This window comes from Panthera tigris, chromosome B1 (assembly GCF_018350195.1).
Source record: "Panthera tigris isolate Pti1 chromosome B1, P.tigris_Pti1_mat1.1, whole genome shotgun sequence".
Lineage (NCBI taxonomy): Eukaryota > Metazoa > Chordata > Mammalia > Carnivora > Felidae > Panthera > Panthera tigris.
In genome coordinates, this window is record NC_056663.1 from 161,718,673 (window position 1) to 161,739,880 (window position 21,208).

Sequence of the window (21,208 nt, forward strand, 5' to 3'; positions counted from 1 at the left end):
TCCTAGCCACAGTGATATTCACTCATGAATACATATACTTAATTGGGGATGGGTTTTGGAAAGTCCTCCATAACATTAAGGGATGTAGATCCACTAAATTATTTTCAAAGGTTGCTCTATCTATATATATTTAAATAAGTAATAATTAAAATGAGGGGAAAATTTTTTTAAATACTTAATCTTACAGTCATAAATTTTTTAGACATTTAAACTTACCATAGGTATGCTGCAAGAAAAATGGATAGAATGATCCATTTTTAAAAACTTATTCAAGAATAAAAATATTTTACAGAGGAATAAAATTCTTTGGGGAAAGTTGCTCAGAAATAAGAATTCAAACAGAGAAATGTGAAATTTCCAACTGTTAAAAGAGAGTCTGTTACATGCATTTTTACAAAATATGATGACGAGGTTTAGCAAATCACTATAATGCTCTTAACCCACTGGGTATGTTTAAAATTTGAGTGATTTTATTTTAAAATTGTAATGTTTATAATATACTGGAAATTATCTCTTGCCAACTATTTAAACTTAAGATAAAAATCTTAGATGAAAAGATAAAAATATTTTCAAATTCCTTTAAGGAAGAAGTGAACAAATTGAAGATTATTGTTTTGCATAATGGAAAGCATCTAGGAATTTAAAAAGCCTTAACACTTTTCATTGGTTATACTAACTACTCTTAAAGCAATCCTTTCCCAAGTGAATTAGATTTTCCATCCTTGCACCAAATATAAATTCTAAAGTGTACATGAAATACATGTGTACGAATTCCTGCACATTCAACAAACCTGTTAAAAACACTTGGTGTAGGACTGTGATCACGCTCCCGCTCTCTCTCTCTGGTGCGCTCTCTTTCTCTGTCTCGATCGCGGTCTCGCTCCCGGTCTCGGTCTCTGTCTCTATCTCGGTCTTTCTCTCTTCTTGCATAATAGTCCCACTGCTTGCTGGTATCCACAAGACTAGGCCATGAAGGAGCAGAACCAGGAAGGTGGGGAAAGGCAACTAAAGAAAAAGACAAAAACATTTCAAAACAAAAGTTATGGCACTTAAACAAAACGAGACAGACAAAACTCTACTGAAAAACAAGACAAAACTCCCACCAAAAATGTTTCATCTATAGATTATAATGGAAACCTAGGTTATAAATAGAAAAGAGAAATAATGCATGGTAAATACCCATAGTTTGGGGTAACATCCAGAAACAAACCTTAAAGCCCTAACATACAAAGACAGGAACCAGAATTAGATACACCACAAACTTTCCAATACTAAAAACATAAACCAGACATCTTCAAAGTGTTGAGAGAAAGTAATGGTCAACCTAGAAAGATATCCTAAACAAAATTAAATCTCAAGAATAAGAATAAAACAAAGACATTCACAGATTCAAAAATGAGCAAAAGTGGGGGCGCCTGGGTGGCTCAGTCGATTAAGCAGCTGACACTTGATTGCGGCTTAGGTCATGATCTCATGTTTCACTGAGTTTGAACCCAGCATCAAGCTCTGCACTCACAGCACGGAGCCGGCTTCGGATCCTCTGTCTTCCTCACTGCCCTTTCCCCTTCACACGCATGCTCTCTCCCTCTCAAAAGTGAATACACGTTAAAAAAAAATTTTTTTTTAAATGAGCAGAAGTTTTAACAGACTTCACCAAAAGAACTTCTATGAAATATATACATAATACATTCCAAAAATAACCACTAAAATAATAGAAACAAAATGTATAATTTCAAAACACTACAAGGAAAAATAGAATTTAAAAAAATATCTGAAAAACTCAGTTCAAAAAGACCTGGAAAGGATGAGGGTTAGAGAAGACAAGTTTGATCAGTTCAATAATCACAGTAATTCAAGAGACTGAATCCACTAGTTAAACGAAAGAGTTTGATTAGTACTTTGAAAAACTATGAAAACAAAAAAACAAAACCTCTAATATTCTGAACATAAAGGACATAAAAACAACAAAATGGTTGAAAGCAGAAAGATGGGAGGAACAGGAAAATACCAATCCCCCTAATCTCTGTAGCTCTTCAGAAACAGCTAGATTAACAACAAAGTAGACTCACAAAGAAGGATTACCTGGACAGAAAGGGCCACGAAAAGGGAATAGACGATGCATCTCACCAAGAGACAGAACTAAACTTCCAGGTGGCTAACAAACAAGCTTAAATTTTTAGAGAGTAAAATAGCTTGAATATATAGAAATAAAAAAATCCACCTTGATCATGGAAGATTAACATAACTGCTCTCAATTACTGCCAGTATAAGCAGACAAAACAATTTCACTACAGATAATAGAAGATTTGAGCAAAACACTGTTAACAGGCTTGATTTAATGAATATAATAGAATACTGCCCAAAACAGCTAAATAATAATCATTCTTCTCAAGCACATATGAAACACTTATAAAAGTACATTATGTACTTTCATAAGTAAAATAGACAACCTAATCTCTATACATTTCAAATTAAAGACACATTTCCGAAAACGCCGGGGTAAAAAAAAAATAAATTTTAAATCATTTAGGAACTGAACATAAAAATATGACATCAAAAGTATAGGGATGCAAACTGTTCTGGAGAGAAATTTAATCTTAAAAAACATTAGATGCATGAGAAAAGATGGAAGTCTAAAGCTTAAGAACTTAGACACAAACAGAATAATCATACAAAAAGGAGATAATAAAGATAAAGTAGAATAGAAAAGAACCATACAATAAGAAAAAAAACTGAAAGGTGGTTTTTGAAGACTAGACAAAACATAACAATATTCTGACAAGATTAAGAAAAAAAGAGGCCACATAATCAAAACCAAAAAAAACCACAATTACAGATGTTACAGAGATTAAGAATACAGAGGATATACTTTATACCTATGCATTTAAAAACTTAGCTGAAATGGACTAATTTCAAATGATCAATCAATAATTTACCAAAACGTGACTCAAGAATGGAAAGAAATCTTCACTGCTCCCCTAACTATGAAAGACATTGATCAGTAACTTGAAACCTTCCCAAGAGACTAGATCATTTTTACAGTTGAATTTTACTAATTTATAAGGTACAGACCATTCTAATGTATAAACTTCAAAGAATAGAAAAAAAAGATTATTCTCTAACTTATCCCACGTGGCTTGTTAATACCCAAACCAGTTAAAGACAATACAAATAAAGAAAAATTATAGGCTAATCTTACATATGAACATAGATGTCAAAATCCTAAATCAATCAATGTTTATTATTATTTTTTTAAAGATAACTAATCATGACCATGTTAGGTTTATCTTAGCAAATAAACAGTGACTTAATGTTAGAAAAATTTAGAAATTTACCACATTAGCAGATTAGAGAAGAAAAACGGTATGGTTATCTCAGAAAGCATTTGATTAAAACTCAAAATCCATTCAGTTTAAAGGCTCTTGAAAACTTTCCTTGATCTGATATAGGACTCCATCAAAAACCAAATAGCAAAAAAAGCCTGGTAGTAAAAATGTAAAAGCATTTTCCTTAAAAATAAAGGGCGGGGTGGGGGGGGGGAGTTTATAAGACAAGAACTCCACTTTCAGTACTCCAACATTATAAAGAGATGCTGGTCAGAACAGTTAAGAACCCTCCCACAAAGCAAGCAAACAAACAAACAAAAAACAGGGAGGGAAGCAAGAATCTGAAAAGTAACAAAATCATTATCTGCAGATATGTATTACAGGCTAAAATGCCTTTATAGACAAATTATACTGAGTTCAACAGATAACTGGCTACAAGATCAATATATATATTGATTACTATATACATACTATATGTATAAATAGAACAAATACCAATCCTATTTCTAAATACAAGCAAATACAAAACAGGAAGTTCGAATGAATATATCACTTAAAACAACAAAAACATTAGATACCAATGACTAAATCTAACCAAAGATGTGCAAAAATTGTGTAAAGATAATTATAGCACTTGACTGAAATGTATTAAAGAACATCTCCATAAATAAAGAGAGTCCTTGTTCGTTGATGGACTCAATGCTGTAAAATACAAATTCCACACAAAATTATCTAAGCATCAATGTAATTCCAATCTAGTTTACAGACAGCAAGGACTCTGGAGCCAGGCTGCCTGGTTTCAGCTCCTGATTCTGCCACTTATTCTGTGGTACCAGGGAAACCACTTAATCTGGCTGTTCTTCAATTACTTCATCCATAAAATGGGAATAGTAACAGTACACCTGCTTTAAAAGCTGTCAGGACTACATGAGTTAACAGCGTTTTGTCTAAAGGAAGCATAATATAAATGTCACTAATCTAAATCTCAAAACAGTTGTTCATGGAACTTCCAAAGCTGATTTCAGAATGGATATGTAAGAGCAATGGCACCAGAATACTTCTGAAGCAGAATAAGTAGGTAGATTTTGCTGAACCAGATAGGAGATTTACTATAAAACTCAGTAATTAAGCTAATGTGGCATTATTAGCAAAGGAGAGTTAGTCAAGTCTAAGAAGCCATGAAACAGATTCAAGCGTACATGGAAACCTGATGGATGGGACATTATAAATCCCTCAAGGAGGATAAACTATTCAACAAATAACACTGGGACAATTATATCATTACCTTATAACACAGGCAAAAATGAACACCAGATGGCTTAAGGACATACATGAAAAACAAAATCTGAAAACATTTTTGGGGAAAAAAACCTTGAGATGGAGAAAGTCACAGTTCAAATGTGAATCCAATTATATTTTTTTAAGTTTATTTATTTTGAGACCGAGCAAGTACAAGCAGGGTAGGGACCGAGAGAGAGGGGAGAGAGAGAATCCTAAGCAGGCTCCACACTGTCAGTGCAGAGCCTGATGCGGTGCTTGAACCCACAAACTGAGATCATGACCTGAGCTGAAACCAAGAGTTGGATGCTTAACCGACAGAAACCACCCAGGCACCCCAAATATGAACCCAATTAAAATGTAGTATGATTTTACAGTTGATGAAGTCTAAGAAAAAAAAAAGGTAATTTCAATTTGCCATTGGAACTTTCTCCTTTGCAGGGCTTGAGTGTTATAATTCTCTCTATACAATATTTTTATAGTCCTAATAATGTAAATATGGTTTATTGTTTAAGCTTTCAGAATAAAAAATTTGTCAGGGCACAGACAGTTTGGGTTATAGGACAGAATACAAATGTTCCTAAGCAGAAGTATGGCTGACCAAAGCTGGCAGGCAGAGGGGGAAGAAGAGGTGAAGGCCTGGAAATTTGCCTGGTGATAGGTACTTGATAGTACATGAAACCAAGGACATGTAGATAACAGAAAGAGGTACAAAAATAGTCATAACTTCACTGGTGGGGAAAAGAGAGGGGTAGTGATGGTAAGTGAGCAAAGTACACATCTATCATAAGAGGATGATAACAGATGGTATCTATAGTTATATAAATCAAGAAATAGAGTGATAAGCTTATATACAAATGCTATGCAGACCATCAGAAGAACTAAAAAGCATCAAAAATGCTGGTCTCTGCAGTTCTTTGATACTTCTCCCAAATACTTTTTAACTGGGTCTTACTTTATAAGCACAATATATTTATTCATTTTGAGAGAGACTGTGTGTGAATGTGCATGAGCAGGGGAGGGGAAGAGGGAAGGGGGGGAGGGGGGGGGAGAGAGAGAGAGAGAGACAGAGAGACAATCCCAAGCAGGCTCTGTGCTTTTACCAAACAGCCTGACATGGGGCTCAATCCCATGAACCATGAGATCATGACCTGAGCCAAAATTAAGAGTCAGACGCTCAATCAACTGAGCTACCCAGGTGCCATGAGCACATTCTTAATATATTAATATGGACATCAAGAAAAATTAGTAAGCAGTGTTTGAGGATAAATTACAAAATCCTAAAATAAATTAACAAAGGTAAAACAGAATTACCAACATAGAGGAAGATGTATCATCATCTTCATTCCAAAGCTTTGTTTGATTAGGATGAAGAAAACTCCTTTCTTCTCATTAATTTTTGCAATATGCTTTATAACTGTTATTACTAAAGAAGTCCTTCATATTTTAAAAAAATGCTTCTGAGAGAGGTGTCGGGGTTGGAAAGAGTGAAAAGAAAACTCTTGCTAATATACTGATTAAAAATTTGCATATATTACTTTGAGAAAAAGCTAAATGCTTAATAAATACTAAATAATGAAATCTTCCACAAGGAAACTGTATAGGTAACCTCAAGAATGAAGTCTTACTCCTTCTGATATGGGCTATTCCTCATGTTTATGTGTACGGAAACAAATATACAAGGAATCTCACGAAAAAGAAAATGACAAGTGCCTTAAAAAAAGGTAAAAATAAAATTTTAAATAATTAAACAAGTAATGGGTGCCAAGGCCTTACATATTATGGGCATTGTGCTGAGCCCTTTATGCTCAAACTTTATTTTACAGAGGAGGAAAAGGATTTAGGTTATTTAAGTTATCCCAAGTTACAAGGATAAGATAGATGCAGGACCCACCCCCAGGCTAACTGAAGGGCCTGTGCTTTAACAATCAAGCTACCCTGCCTCAAATTGCAGAAAAGAGAGAGAACTCGGAGCTTGCTGGAGATGGTGGGGATCATCATAAAAATCACAGCTAATATTTGAGGGTTTATTAAATGGTAGGATGAAGGTGCTTTAATGTAGTCTCACTAAGTTTAATAGCTGAAGATCTATGAAAGTCACATAAATAATGAGAGGGAAAAGTAAGACTCCAACCTAAGGAGCAGGACTTCCTGGGAGCCCAGCAAGAACTAATAAACAAACCAACAAACCAATAGAAGGCTGTATAATCACTGAAACAAGTCAACAGAAACAACCACCTTTTGATGTGAATAAAGGGCATACATGTAGTCTGGACAAGGTGGGTCTGAAGGACAGTACAACACCCCGGTACAGATACCTACCTGGTAAATGGATGTAGATGACTGACACTTGACCTACTACCAAGATTTATAACTTCTACTGTGCAAATGCCTTTGGGGGATTTCAATGTTCTCCATCCCCAGTGGTACTACCTGAATACAAGACACCATCATCATTTCTTCCCCGGATTATTCCAGTAGGTTCTTGTTCCCCAAATCAAGCAGCATTTTTGCCATTCCTCCTTCCATCCACCCTACAAATCCACAATTTCCTCACAGTAAGTAGCCAACATGGACCTTTTTCAAATATAAGTCTAGCAATTTCATAGCTCAGCATAGAATAAATGGCTCCTCACAGCCCTCTGAATAAGGTTGAAAATCTATACAGCATGGCTATCACACCTTGCACAACCTCCTATCTCCTCTCTAAACATTCATCATGCAATCTCTACACTCCAGCCACACCAGACTTCTTTCAGTTCATGCCTACCAGGTTCTCTCTCACCCCTATGCCTCTGAACATGATTTCAATCTCAAATAACATGATCTCCCTCTCCACCCCTTCTGGAGTGGGAGACCCCCTCCACTATGCTCCCATAACACCTTCTTCTGTCACCTGGCTGTTCCTCACCAGGCTATAAATTTGATAAGTGTTTATAGCTTACTGTATCCCTAAAATTAGTGCAGTGCATAGCACTTTTAAAATAAATGAATGGATGATCAAGAGATCTAAGCAGAAGGCGGTATCAGAAGCCCCTAGAATGGATTACTTTGTAAAGAGTGAACAGGAAGGAAGACCTAGCCAAAAGATCTAGAAGAAAAAAACAGGGGAAGAGGAGAACAAGGTTAGCTGGATGACCTGAAGCAAGAAACAAAAAGATTATGAACGAAGTTTGAGACAATTTGCTGACAAATCCTAAATCCTTTTAGGAAAAGGCAAGGTACAAATATCCATGCTGTCACCATTTACTAATTTTTAAGAGTACAGTTGATAAAAAATGAAAATTCTTCTGTAAAGTAACCTAGAATGTAAGACATAGTTATTCTTTTAGTTAATATTTTTTAATTGCTCTATAAGATAGTACTTTAAACCATAGAAGTATGTTTTTATTGCTTTAAAAATATTTAAATACTGGTTCAGACTGAATCTGGGCAGCTAAAAATAACACTTACCATTGCCATATGGAAAAGCACGTGCAGAACGACTATCGTAACCAGAGGAATGTCCACTGTTGAAGAAAAATGTATTTTTATGTGTTGCAAATAAGTTCTAAATTTTAACAGTTTGGTGCAAATGCAAAACATCAAGGCAGAATTATGTCTTTCATTTAACTACCATATAATGATAAACCTTAATTCTGTAATTTAACTTTATAATACAAAAACAGGCTTTTAACCTGAAAACATATTAAACCTAATACCCACTTGTAAAAAAAATATAGCTTCCTAGTACTTTTAATGTGAACACAATTCAGCTTGATTCCCAAGATAAGAGAAAACTTTGAGACTAACAGAGTACTTGAGACTTTGCTAAAATTTAATCTTAAAAAAAGAAAACAACAGGTTTTGGGGGCACCTGGGTGGCTCAGTCGGTTAAGCATCCGACTTTGGCCCAGGTCATGATCTCACGGTTTGTGAGTTCGAGCCCCGCGTCGGGCTCTGTGCTGACAGCTTGGAGCCTGGAGCCTGCTTCAGATTCTGTGTCTCCCTCTCTTTCTGCCCCTCCCCAGCTCATGCTCGCACTCTGTCTCTGTCAAAAATAAATAAACTTAAACAACAGGTTTTAGGGTGCCTGAGTGGCTCAGTCGATTAAACGTCTGTCTCTTGATTTCAGCTCAGGCCACTGTCTCGAGGTTCATGAGACTGAGTCCTGCAACAGTCTCCATGCTGAACCTGCTTCAGATTCTCTCTCTCCCTCTCTCTCTGCCCCTTCCCCACTTGTACTCTCTCTCAAAAAAAAAAAAAAAAAAAAAAAGGGTTTTAATGATTCAGAAATTCAGCCCCACTGACAGGATAAACAAATAATACTTTCTAACATTTGTTGATTGAGAAAAATATTTAACAAGGACGTAATAAAATTAAATCCTTATATTCTCACAATTAAGACTGGGCTTTATCATTTCCTTTTTGAAAATTATGCGTGGTTTGATGCTATTGATGTAAAGTTCTCACAATTTTTCTATTAATAGAATTTGGATCATTTTTCAGAAATACACTATTTTCATCAAATTTACTTGGTACTTTAGAGGAAATAGTAATGGCTACCATTTTTTATTGATTTCTATCTGCCAAGAATTGTTCTGATTGTTCTAGTCACTCGCTGTTTTAATCTTCACAACTCTATCTAAACACCATTTGGCAAAAGGGGAAACTGAGTCTCAAAGAATAGTTATGAACCTTGCCTAGCAGCACAAAACTAGGGAATTCTGAAGCCAAACTCTGAGCCAGATCGGAGACTTCCAAAACCTATATTGTTCAACACCATATTGCCATCTATGTAAATAAATGGCATCTCTGTAAAGAGGTAAATACTCTCTAGTACAGTACTCCTAGTGCTGCAGGGCATAAAAAATAAGGCTACTGCCATGTAGAATGGATCCAATCTTCCTTTGTGAAAGCTGAGTTCCTGCAGGCTCATAAAGAATCGGGCAGCTTTTATTATGGTCCCCATTAAGAACTGTCCTTACTTAATCATAAAACAGACGTGCATTATTCATGATTACTAGTCATCTGTAGACACCACAAAAATGACTACAGCCACGTTTTTACCAATCTAGGAATTTCTTTCATCAGTGTGTCATAAATCAAACCAAGATATTTCAAAATACTATCATTCGGTTTTCTCTGTGCTGTGTTGTTACGGGACTATAGGTCCAACGTCTTACATAAAAGTAGCTAACCCAGATCTAGACTCAGGCACTACTTCATGTTTACAAAATTAAATCTCTGAAAATATCACCAAGATACGTATGTGACTTTTCTGTCAAAAGTCTACAAGTGATAAAAAAGTTTTATACTATCCATACTGATTTACCTTTCTATTGTTGGGATAAGAGATGGAGGTGGAGCGCCTGGTGGAGGAGGAAAACCTGAAACATTCAATCATAAGATAAAAAAAGTTAATAGAAAGTCCATTTAATGTCAAGTATGAAACAAAGTTGCTGCGTATCACTAAATTTCTCTGGGGACATAACGTGCTTCTCTATGTTATAATGGACAGAAAAAATGAAGCTTAAACTTATAAACAGATTTTTTGAGCAAGAAAACTTTAAATGAACAGTCTGGTCTAATACACAGAGCACAAACTGGGAGTCAGGACACCCGGTCATATTTTCAGCACCACACACAGCCCATTTTGTGAGTATGAGAAAGTTAATCTCAATGCCTTACCTTATCCATATATAAACAGTAGTAGTGTTGCCACCAGATATGTTATACTTGAAATACTTTTGAAGAAAAGCAAATAAAATAGCATTTACCTCTTTCAAAAAATATTTTGTTTTAGATGTATAGAAATTTCCTTAAAATTATAATTTTTAAATAAAATCTTACCAGTAAATATATAAATGCTTAAGGCTGAGAACATCCATCATAAAATATGTTTTAGATAGCACGACCCTGAAGAACTATTTTACAAAGAAGGGCACATAATATAGTTTCTGGATTAGTTTGGAAGGAAAATAATTTGTATCTTTATATCATGAGGTCTGCATTCTCAGTAATTCATAATACCTAAATGAAATACCACAGAATATGGCTAAAAGGGACCTTAACAGTTCATCTACTCTGCACTTGCAAGTTCAGATGGTCAATAAAGCATCCCAACAAAAGACTTTAAGATTCTACAACTTATGATACCAATTCCTTCCAAGTTCTAACAACCCTCACTGTCAGGAAATGATCTAAATTACGTGACTTACATCTCTCACACTACAATTCATATGCTGTCCTGAATGACAACAAGAAGCAATCCATCGTCATATACTCTCTATCGCCCTCTACATATTTGAAAACACTTCCACTAAGCCTCCTTCTTCAGTCATTGATGTAAAAATGAATCCCAGTTCTCTTAACCCTTCTCAAAGTCCATTTAAATCCATTTTCGGCCCTGCTGCAAGTTGTTTCAAATTCACCATGCTCATCTTCACTGCACCCAGTGTCAGGATCTGTAACTTCTCTATTAAACATCTCAGAACTGTGAAGTTTAGCAATTAATGCAGGAAAAACCCTATCTTATACACCCTTTCAGCCACATTTCTTTGTAAACTAGACACACCAATGGCTCCTTTAGATGACTTTTCCTGATAAGCCTTTTTCAGCCACACTGATATACAATCAGTGACTCACTATCCCACAACTACATATGCATACTATCCTCTGCTACCTAAACTTCCACGACTTCTGTTTATCAAGGTCATTGTGAATCCAGACCCACCCTTCCGAGCAATGTCATCTCTTCTTTTTATATTCCTTGGCCTGTAATACTGAACTCAGTAAAACACTTGCTATCACATTTGCATCACACTCCAAAAAAATATTTTTAAAAAGGCAACACTGACAAAGTATCAAAAAACAACCCTTGGTCACATACAAACTATTGATCACACCATTACAACAATCAACAATTTAATGACCACCCTAAGAACAATCATCTGACCAGTTGTCAATCTACCTAATTGTAAGGTTCAGAACGTATTTTCTCAAGATACTGAGTTATGCCAGCAGGGTAAAAAAAATCAGAAACCATGAAAAAGTCAAGATAAATGATCCTTCTCTTCTCTTTGCAGTTGCTTTAGCATATAAAAAATTCATTGGTCTGAAAAAACTTTTTCATACAAATATTTTTTTATATCCCATACTGTTTTCTTCAACAAATTGATATGGTGAGAATTTTCTCAGACTCTCTATTTCTACAAAAAGTGGGTAAGACAGGTATAAGAAAACTAAATATCTTAATCAAAACTGGAATGAAGCAAAGGCAGAGCTGAAAATAGGACCTTGAAATCCCAATAGCCTATTCCATAGTCTAACCACATCGACACTGTCCCTCCTGGAACTGTAAGCTTGAAATTTCATGTTTATTAACAATGATGGAGAAAACATGAAAAAAGTTTTACCTGGAGGTGGTACAGTTATTGGAATACCTAAAAAACAAGTGATGAAATTTAATATAGTAATTGGATTTTATAACCTGTTATGTATTTATGCCATCACCAAAAAAAAAAAAACCTTTGAAATAAACCCCTCGCCTCATTTCCTGGCTTATTCGCTCAAAAGAAGCATTCTGTTTTCTTGCAGAGGACCAACAATTCCAGTATAACATCCGACTTCCTGATGAAACCCCAGTCTAACAACTTGGTAACAAGATTTCCCCCACTAGGTGTAATCACAAAGTTAGACATCAGTTAAAAAAGCACACTTGTGCATTTTTTGTGCACAAACATCAAACTCCATGAAATTAACACTAAGTTTGATAATCAACATCTGATCTTGTTATTTTAATAGAAAAATTGATCAACAGGCTCTTTAATACTGTACTTAATATGAGATAACTCTGAAGATGATGAATATTCACTTTAGTAAAGCTTTGTGGGACCTTCAAATGTTGCTGTGGATTGTTTTACTGCTGTTGACAGGATTGGGGAAAGGTTATTATTTCCTTTGATATGTGGGAGTAGAAAAGGGGGATATAGCCAATTCATATAGGTATGTGTGTGTGTGTGTGTGTGTGTGTGTGTGTGTATGTATGTATGTATATATGTACATATATATATACATACATACATACACACACACATACACACACACACACACACACATACCCAGGGCACATTAAGATAAATGTGGACAATTTACTTCTATAGGAGTCAGTATATACTAATCTGAATGACTCTCATTCATTTGCACATTATAAACTTTAAGAAATAAACTATGCATAAATAAACATTCCTAATTTACACTGGTCAAATGTGCCCTTAAATCCTAATGTAAAACTTATGTGGCATACAAATTCTATTTTTTGTATGAAGAATAATGACATTTCTAATTAGGAAAATAGAAAAATTTTTCATGAAAAATTTTATACCATAATTTCAACAGTCAGAATGGTTTACTAAATCCTATCTTAAAAACTGCATCAAAATTCGTCCAAAAGAGGGAGGGGGGGGGATGTCAAATTCATTAATTAAATGCATGGGGAAAAATAATGAAAACAATCACTTTCAAATGTTTTCTTGTCAATGGAAACATCTGCTAATAATTTAAATTTTTTCTGCACGTTTTACCAGAATGAGAGGTTTATATAAAAAAAAAATCTAAAGGTAGCCAGAGGCTTTAAAATGGAGAATGAAGCACCTGATTTAACTGCCCACACAATAAAAGGATATGCTAAACTTACAAAACCAACAAGACTGAAAAAGATAAATAAAAGACATGTAAGCCGTTATGTTTCGAAATTGTTAGACCTCCAAATGTCTACTAACTTCATCTACACCTCATGGCAATTCTGGTCCATCCTGAAGTTACCTTGCTGCTTCCTACATTACTAACAGAATCCAGCAAACAATACAAGCTAGCAGAGTCCCAGACACCATACTAAATGGGAAAAGTAAGAAACGCAGAGCATATTAAGTGCTCTCAATATCCATTATTACCTGATTTTCTTTAGAACAGTATGAAGTCTTCAGAGCACTGTTTAACTTCACTATGTGGCCTAGTTTTTACATTTAACTACATGATTGCTTTCTTAGGGGTATAGTAGTCCCTCCTCAGCCATGCTTTCCAGTCTCAGCCACAGTCAACCACGTCTGGAAGCAGGTGATTCTCCTGACATACTGTCTGAAGGTCAATAGTAGCCTAATGCTATGTATGTCACAGTGCCTATGCCCTTCACCTCACTTCATCTCATGACGCAGGCACTGTATCATCTCACATCATCACGAGAAAGGTAAGCACAATACAGTAAGATATTTTGAGAGGGAGAGATCACATTCAAATAACATTTTACAGTATATTATTACAACTGTTCTACTTTATTATTGTTGTTAATCTCTTGCTGTGTCTAATTTCTATATTAAGCTTTATCACAGGCATGTAAAAGTGGGGAAAAAACACCGAAGATATAGGGTTCAGTACTATCTACCATTTCAGGTACTCACTGGGGGTCCTGGAATATATCCCTTGCAGATAAGGGGACGGCTACTGTATAAGACAAAGAAAAAAACTGTATGCCAACTAGGCAAAGAACTCTGTAATCCTACTAAACTACTTAAATGGATACATGAGCAACATGCATCACTTTGGCTAACACTACAATGTACTAAAACGTGAATTCATGCAAAATAACTAAGAAATTACTAGTCAGCCCTCTCAAAATTTAGAATTTGAAAACATCAAAGTTGTCAAATTTTCACAAAACATAAAGATAAAAGTTATAAAAAAATTATTAATTATGCTATGAAGGTTGTTAAAATTAGTCTTTTTTCCTAATGTTTGAGAGAGAGGGGCGCCTGGGTGGCTCAGTCGGTTAAGCATCTGACTTCAGCTCAGGTCATGATCTCACAGTCCGTGAGTTCGAGCCCCATGTCAGGCTCTGTGCTGACAGCTCAGAGCCTGGAGCATGCTTCGGATTCTGTGTCTTCCTCTCTCTCTGCCCTTCCCCTGCTCATGCTCTGTCTCTGTCGGTCTCAAAAATAAATAAAAACATTAAAAAAATCGAATGTTTGAGAGAGAGAGAGAGAGAGAGAGAGAGAGAACACACGAGTGGGGGAAGGGTAGCGAGAGAGGGGGACAGAGAATCCTAAGCAGGCTCTGCATTGACAGCAGCAAGCCCAATGTGGGGCTCAAACTCACAAACCGTGAGATCATGACCTGAACCAAAATGGGACTCTCAACCGACTGAGCCACTCAGGCGCCCCAAATTACAATCTGCTTTTAATTTTAATCTTTCTATAATAGTATCATAGGGCGGGCTTTTAAACAATCAACTGTAAAGAATTAAGAACAAAAAGAAAAATCATGCCATATCTAGATATAGATATAGATATAGATATAGATATAGATATAGATATAGGTCTTTCTAGTCAATATCTACTCATCACAATGTTAGTATGAGAACCAGAAAAGGCCCTTGTGAGACCTCTAAGATATTTCAATGCAAATCTTTATTGGTTAATGTTTACTGAACCAGAACCACAAGGTTGATAAAACACAATATAAATCAATTCTTTGGTGTTATCAGGTATATTTTCAAAATGCAACTACAAAAGTTTAATATGTGATATAATGTTAGGTCAATAGAATTCTCATATAAAAATCACTATTTAGTATTTGACTTTTGATAACAAGAGAAACAGTAAAGAAAGAGATAACTGGCCTCCAAAATTACTGTCCTCATCTTCAACACTCCCACCTTCCTGGCTACACACACACTACCTAAGCAACAGATATGAATTACACAGGCAAGTATTGTGTTTTACTGTTTCCTTTAACTGTAAAATGAGTATGAAAAAAGTTTATTATTTCCCTGGAAAGCCTCGCATAACAGTAATAAAAGTAAGATTTCTAGTACTATAGGCCAAAGCTTTTAGAAAACTAATATTCAAGTTCTAATAGGACTGAGTAGATTAGGTTTTGAAACTTTAGTGACCACCAGAAAAACCTGGAGAGTTTGTTAAAACACAGATTGTTGGGTCTTGCCCCTAGAATTTCTGATTCAGTAGGTCTGCGGTATGGCCAGAGAATTTGCATTCCTATCAAGGAAATGATGATGCTGCTGAGCAGAGACCATACTTTGAGAATCAATGCATCAGATCCTAAACTTCTCTATGGATTGCTGCTCAACAGCTCAATATTCAATACACATGAAATCAATTCCATTCCAAATTTTTATGAAACAAACAGAACATGTGACACTTTGAAGTAAAATAATATAGCTGTAGGACAGCCTATACGATCTAGCATCCTCAAAAGAAAGAGAATCGGATATAAGTTTTCCTGTAACGCATACTCTTCCATGTAAAGCACGGGGGTGGGGATCCTGAAATCCTATTTGGGAACTGAAGAAATCGAGACAAAGAAATAGAAAAGCAGCAGCCCTGCGATACTTATTTAAAGGAATTTAGTATATTTTTAGTATTCGCACAAAATTAATAGAGGCTCTGTACTCAACAACAATAACAATGAAAACTGTGTATGAACTCATTCTCAATGTAGCCCATCATTATTTTTCTAAGGCAGAAAAAAGTTACATGCTAGATAGCCTGACATGGCTTCTAATGATCCCTGCCTCTTGCTGATTTATGCCTTTTTTTACATTTGGTATTCATACCCTCCCCTGGGTGTGGACTAGATAAATGACTCATTTCTACAAAAAAGATCTAGCAAAAATGACAGGATGTCACTTCTGTGTCTAGGTTAAAAAAGACAGTGACTTCTATTTTGCCGGTATCCTCTACTGTCTTCTCAACATTCATGCTTTCATGAACCAAGTTGCAACATAGGAAATGAAATGAATCTTGATTTCAACAAAGAGGTGACTGATCTTGAAAGAGTAATTTCTCAGTCAAGGCTTTGAGATGACCATCTCAAAGTCTGTGGCAGACTCTGAAGCAGAGACCCAGCTAAGCTGTCCCCACTCCTAACCCACAATAACTATTTAATAATAAATGTATGTTGTTTGAAGCCACTACTTTCTGAAGTGACTTGCTACTCTGCAACAGCTAACCAATATGTATAACTACCTATCATTTCTCTATTAAGTTCAAGTGAAAGAAAAAAAAAAAAGCATGGCAGAAGTATGCATATTAGGCTTCCAAGTTCCCACCAACTTCTAAATTTCATTGGCACTATTACGTTACAAACAGATAAATTTGATTATTTTCCTTAACACTCACTGATTTCTACTTCTAAGTCATCAAGCTTGTAAGTAAATTCTGCACAAAGAAACTGAGTACCTAGAGTCAAGGTTTATAAAAATTTTTAAGTATTACCTTCCACACTACACGCTTTTCTATGCATCAGTATTTTTAAGATTATATATACACACAAATTGTCTACCATCTACCCTGTAAGAAAAGAAACAGATGTAGAATACCATACAACTATTTAATGATGAAAGTAAAACAGTTCGTTACAGGGTGCAAAAAAGGATGGAGTAATGTTTTTAAAAATTTGTTAAAAGGTGCTATGGTCACAAAACTTAAAGCAACAAAGTTATCAGTCTACGCCATACCTAAAAGGTAAACAAGACAATTTTATGTTAAGTATAAAGTGAACTATTTTATCCTTATTAGGAATACTTAATCCTCTAATTTATAAAATAATCTAAAGCCTACTGAACACGAAAATCCTACATTAGACAAATAAAAATATCTCTGAATAGAAATGTCAGTATTTTTACAAAGGAACTGGTCTCTATAAGCTCCAATATAATCACAAAATGATTGGAAGAGTGGCACAAACAAAAGGCAAATATTAAACCATGATTAAATTCTATAAAATGTAGCATCCACAGTACATTCAAAATGTAACTATTATAAAGGGAACACCCATGAGAAAAAAGGACATTCAAAAATCATCATTGTAGAGAAGGTTTTAATATCCATGAAGCTTACATTTAAATTAATTGTGCCAGAAATGTTCAAATGAAAAATAATTACAGATAATTAGCATTATTCCCTATTTTTAGTTCACTGAAAATATTAACCGGCTGTTGGGGGTTTTCTAATATAAAAAAAAAACTTAAGAGAAAATGAGTACAGTTCTCAAAAACTTCGAGGAATATATTTTTAAAGGTACTTCTGGAAAAATTATTTTGGGCAAACAGCGTCAGTTAATAGGCAGACTTACTGTATAAGACCAAAAATCTTACGGAACTATAAAAATTAGCCTAATAAACATCATATTCGTAAAACAGCTTCTCAAAATTGTACCTTCTCAAGGGTACAGATAATATTCACCCAGTATAGGCCAAGCTTTTGCCAAAGCAGCAATTCTTCAAGTGCTATCTGGAGATTCCCAGGGGTCTCTACCCTTCTCAGGAATCTGCAAAGTCAAAACTACTCTCATAAAAATACTAAGACGTTATTTGCCATTTTCATGCTCATTCTCTTACAAGTGTCCAATAAAGTTTTCTAGAGGCTACACAATGTGTGAAACCACAGAAAGATTTAAGGCAGAAACAAACAGGAGAATTCAGCTTTTTTCTATTAAGCCACACAGTAATATTTGCAAAAGTATAGAATAAGGCCACTCTTTGCACTAAATGGTTTTTTGTTTTGAAAAAAGTATTTTTCATACAAATGTTGTCTGAATGCTAATATGTAACAGACTTACTAAGAATATTTTTTTAATGATATTTCTCAGTTTTAATTTCTAATACAAAAAACAGATAAACCATGCATAAATAAAAGCTCTTTGGGGGGCTGTATTAAGTTTAAGAGCCACTGTGCTGGAACCAGACTGCTAACAGAAAGCTAATCCAAAATGCAGACCTCAGAAGAAATGCAGCAAGACTCCAGAGGTGAGCTGCCTTTCTCCCTAATTCCCTGTATCATGGCTAACCCAAAATCAAGATATTTAAGGAATTCACACAACCTTTAAGTTCATATAATTCACGGTACTACGTGACTAGTGATACACTAAGGTACTTGACCACAGTCTTTCAGAATGAATTTAGGAAACCCTTCTTAACTGCAGAACCCTATGCGTTTTCAAATCTAGATAAACAGGTAAACCTTATATACAATTTTAAAAGCAGGGATGATTTTTCTCTGTGGTCTGAACTAGTTGGACTACAGTATTTCAGTAAAGCAAAAAGCCTTTTTCAACTTAACAGAATTCTACTCCTGAGAGTTTCAATTGTTCTGAAGACTTACAGAACCATAGTCACATGACCCTTAATTTTGATTAATGTAACAAGAAATTAGTTAAAATGAATCTGCCTTCTTTCAATAAACTCTATTTTCAAAAATGAAGATAAAATAGGATGACACTAAAGTTAATCAACATTTAAAATTTTAAATTAAAAGTCTACAATAAAATGTAATATAGTTTGAACATAGTTTAAAAAAATAGTTTACAAACATTAATTAAATTATTTTAAAAACAAGATAAGCCAGACACAGGACAAATACTGTATGATTTCACTTACATAAAGTACCTACAATAGACAAATTCATAGAGAAAGAAAGAAAGAGAGGCTACCAGGAGCTGGGGTAGGAGGTAAGAGTTATTGTCTACTGAGTACAGTTTTGTTATCAATAATGAAGAAGTTTTAGGTATAGACAGTAGCGATGGTTACACAATACAATGTATTTAATGCCAGTGAACCATGCACTTATAAATGGTTAGAATAATAAATACTATGTACATTTTACCACAATAAAAAGTACCATAAAAATCAACTGTACTATATAGCATTAATCCTTCCAATGTTACAATTTTTCTTCCAATAAACAAGTAAATCACAAGTATATATTCACTAGACTTAACACAAGTCAGGAAACACAAAAGAGCAAAACCTCAGTTAACTAGATTTACAAAAAAAAAATCTGGTTCCTCAACCTCCCTAACTTCTCTATCCACAAATATATATGCATGCACTTCAACATGAGGGAAATACAAAAAAAAAAAAAAAAAAAAAAAAAAAAGAAAGAAAATAATAAAAATTAAAAATTAAAAAAAAAAGCTTTTCAAAGACATGATATTGAGGTAAATACACACAATGCCATACATAATACAGTTTTCTCGACACAGGTCATGATTCATTTCAACACAGGTAACAAAACAGGCTTTCAAGCAAAACTGCCTACTGGTTCTGCTATTTTCTTTTCTTTTTTTTTTTTTAATTTTTTTTTAATGTTTATTTATTTTTGGGAGAGACAGAGACAGAATGCGAGTGGGTTAGGGGCAGAGAGAGAGGAAGACACAGAATCCAAAGCAGGCTCCAGGCTCCAAGCTGTCAGCACAGAGCCCAACACGGGGCTCAAACCCACGAGCTGTGAGATCATGACCTGAGCCAAAGTCAGTCGCTCAACCGACTAAGCCAACCAGGTACCCCTGGTTCTGCTATTTTCTAGGTACTACTTAAATGCCTTAAACCCCAGTTTCCTCTTCTATAAAATTAGAATAATATCTACTTCAGATGTTGTCAAGAATCATATAGAGTTAATACATGAAATGTGCTCAGAAAAGTGCCATCAATAGTAAATAAGCATTCAAGAAATATTAGCTATTATTAGCTATTACAAGTGACCCTTAAACAACATGGGTTTGAACTGCACAGGTGCACTTACATGTGGATTTTTTTATAGTACAGACCTATAAATTCATTTTCTCTTCTTTATGATGTTAACATATTCTTTTCTCTAGCTTACTTTACTGTAAGAATATAGTACATAATACATATAACATAAAAAAATATGTGTTGACTGTTTATGTTATGAGTAAGGCTTCCAGTCAACAATGGGCTATCAGTAGAAGTTTCCAGGAGGTCAAGTTATATGCAGATTTTTGACTGCTTAGGAGGTTGGTGCCGATAACCCCAGTATTATTTAAGAGTCAAATGAATTTCTACTATTACTCCGTGAAACCATGAAGCTGTACTAATGCATTTCTGAGAAATGTAACACAATAGAAAGTAGTGGGTGGTTCAATAAAAGTAACAGACTTTCTGAAAGTTAAGATGCTGAATAATCAGTGTTTTCAAGCTACTGTTAGTATGGTAGCAGGAAACCACATTAAATACGTTTTCATGTAAAAAAGCTAGTCCAAATGTCATGACATTCATTTAGGACCAGAGGTCCCTTACATATTTGATATACTCTCCCATTCAAAACGTTCTCCACTGTTCTTACAAATCAATTGTGGCAAATATTTTATTGTTACTAACAAGGTTTCATGTATGTTTGTTGATGTGTGTTTCAGGAGGGTAGGAGGCAATACACGTTTCCTTCTCTGCTATTTAACAGTAAAAATCCCTTGAATACATGCGACGTCTATCACCTCATCTTTGTTAAGGAGCCCACTTAATGTGATGAGTCATGCCTGGAAACCTCCAAAAACTGACCATAATTTTTTTTCTTCAAACCAAGGCATTTCTGAGAGTGAATAGAAATAGTTATGCTGAAATAAAAGGTATAAAAGTAAGACCCATTCCAGGGAAATCTGGATATACAGTCACCCTATTTATGAAAAAATCAGCATCTGAAAATATAGGCATTATAAAATGATTACTATCTTTGTCCCATCATATACAGGCCTATAGTCTTTAAAACTTCTGCATTTCAAAACAAATGTTAACAAAGAAAACATTAAAATACGTT

At 34.8% G+C, this 21,208-nt stretch overlaps 1 protein-coding gene across 18 annotated transcripts in view; it reads right to left on the bottom strand.

Annotated features, from left to right (window-relative positions):
• FIP1L1 (factor interacting with PAPOLA and CPSF1) overlaps nt 1-21,208 on the bottom strand; it is a 78,617-nt gene that overhangs the window by 7,667 nt on the left and 49,742 nt on the right. For 10 of the 18 annotated variants that reach the window (XM_042984528.1, XM_042984535.1, XM_042984527.1 and 7 more), the window contains 4 exons: nt 12,002-12,028; nt 9,919-9,973; nt 8,058-8,113; nt 792-1,005 (listed from right to left, as the gene is read on the bottom strand). In XM_042984528.1, coding sequence (XP_042840462.1) covers nt 792-1,005; nt 8,058-8,113; nt 9,919-9,973; nt 12,002-12,028 — 352 coding nt within the window. The remainder of the gene's footprint in view (nt 1-791; nt 1,006-8,057; nt 8,114-9,918; nt 9,974-12,001; nt 12,029-21,208) is intronic. The other 8 variants (XM_042984536.1, XM_042984533.1, XM_042984534.1 and 5 more) reach the window with 1 other exon arrangement.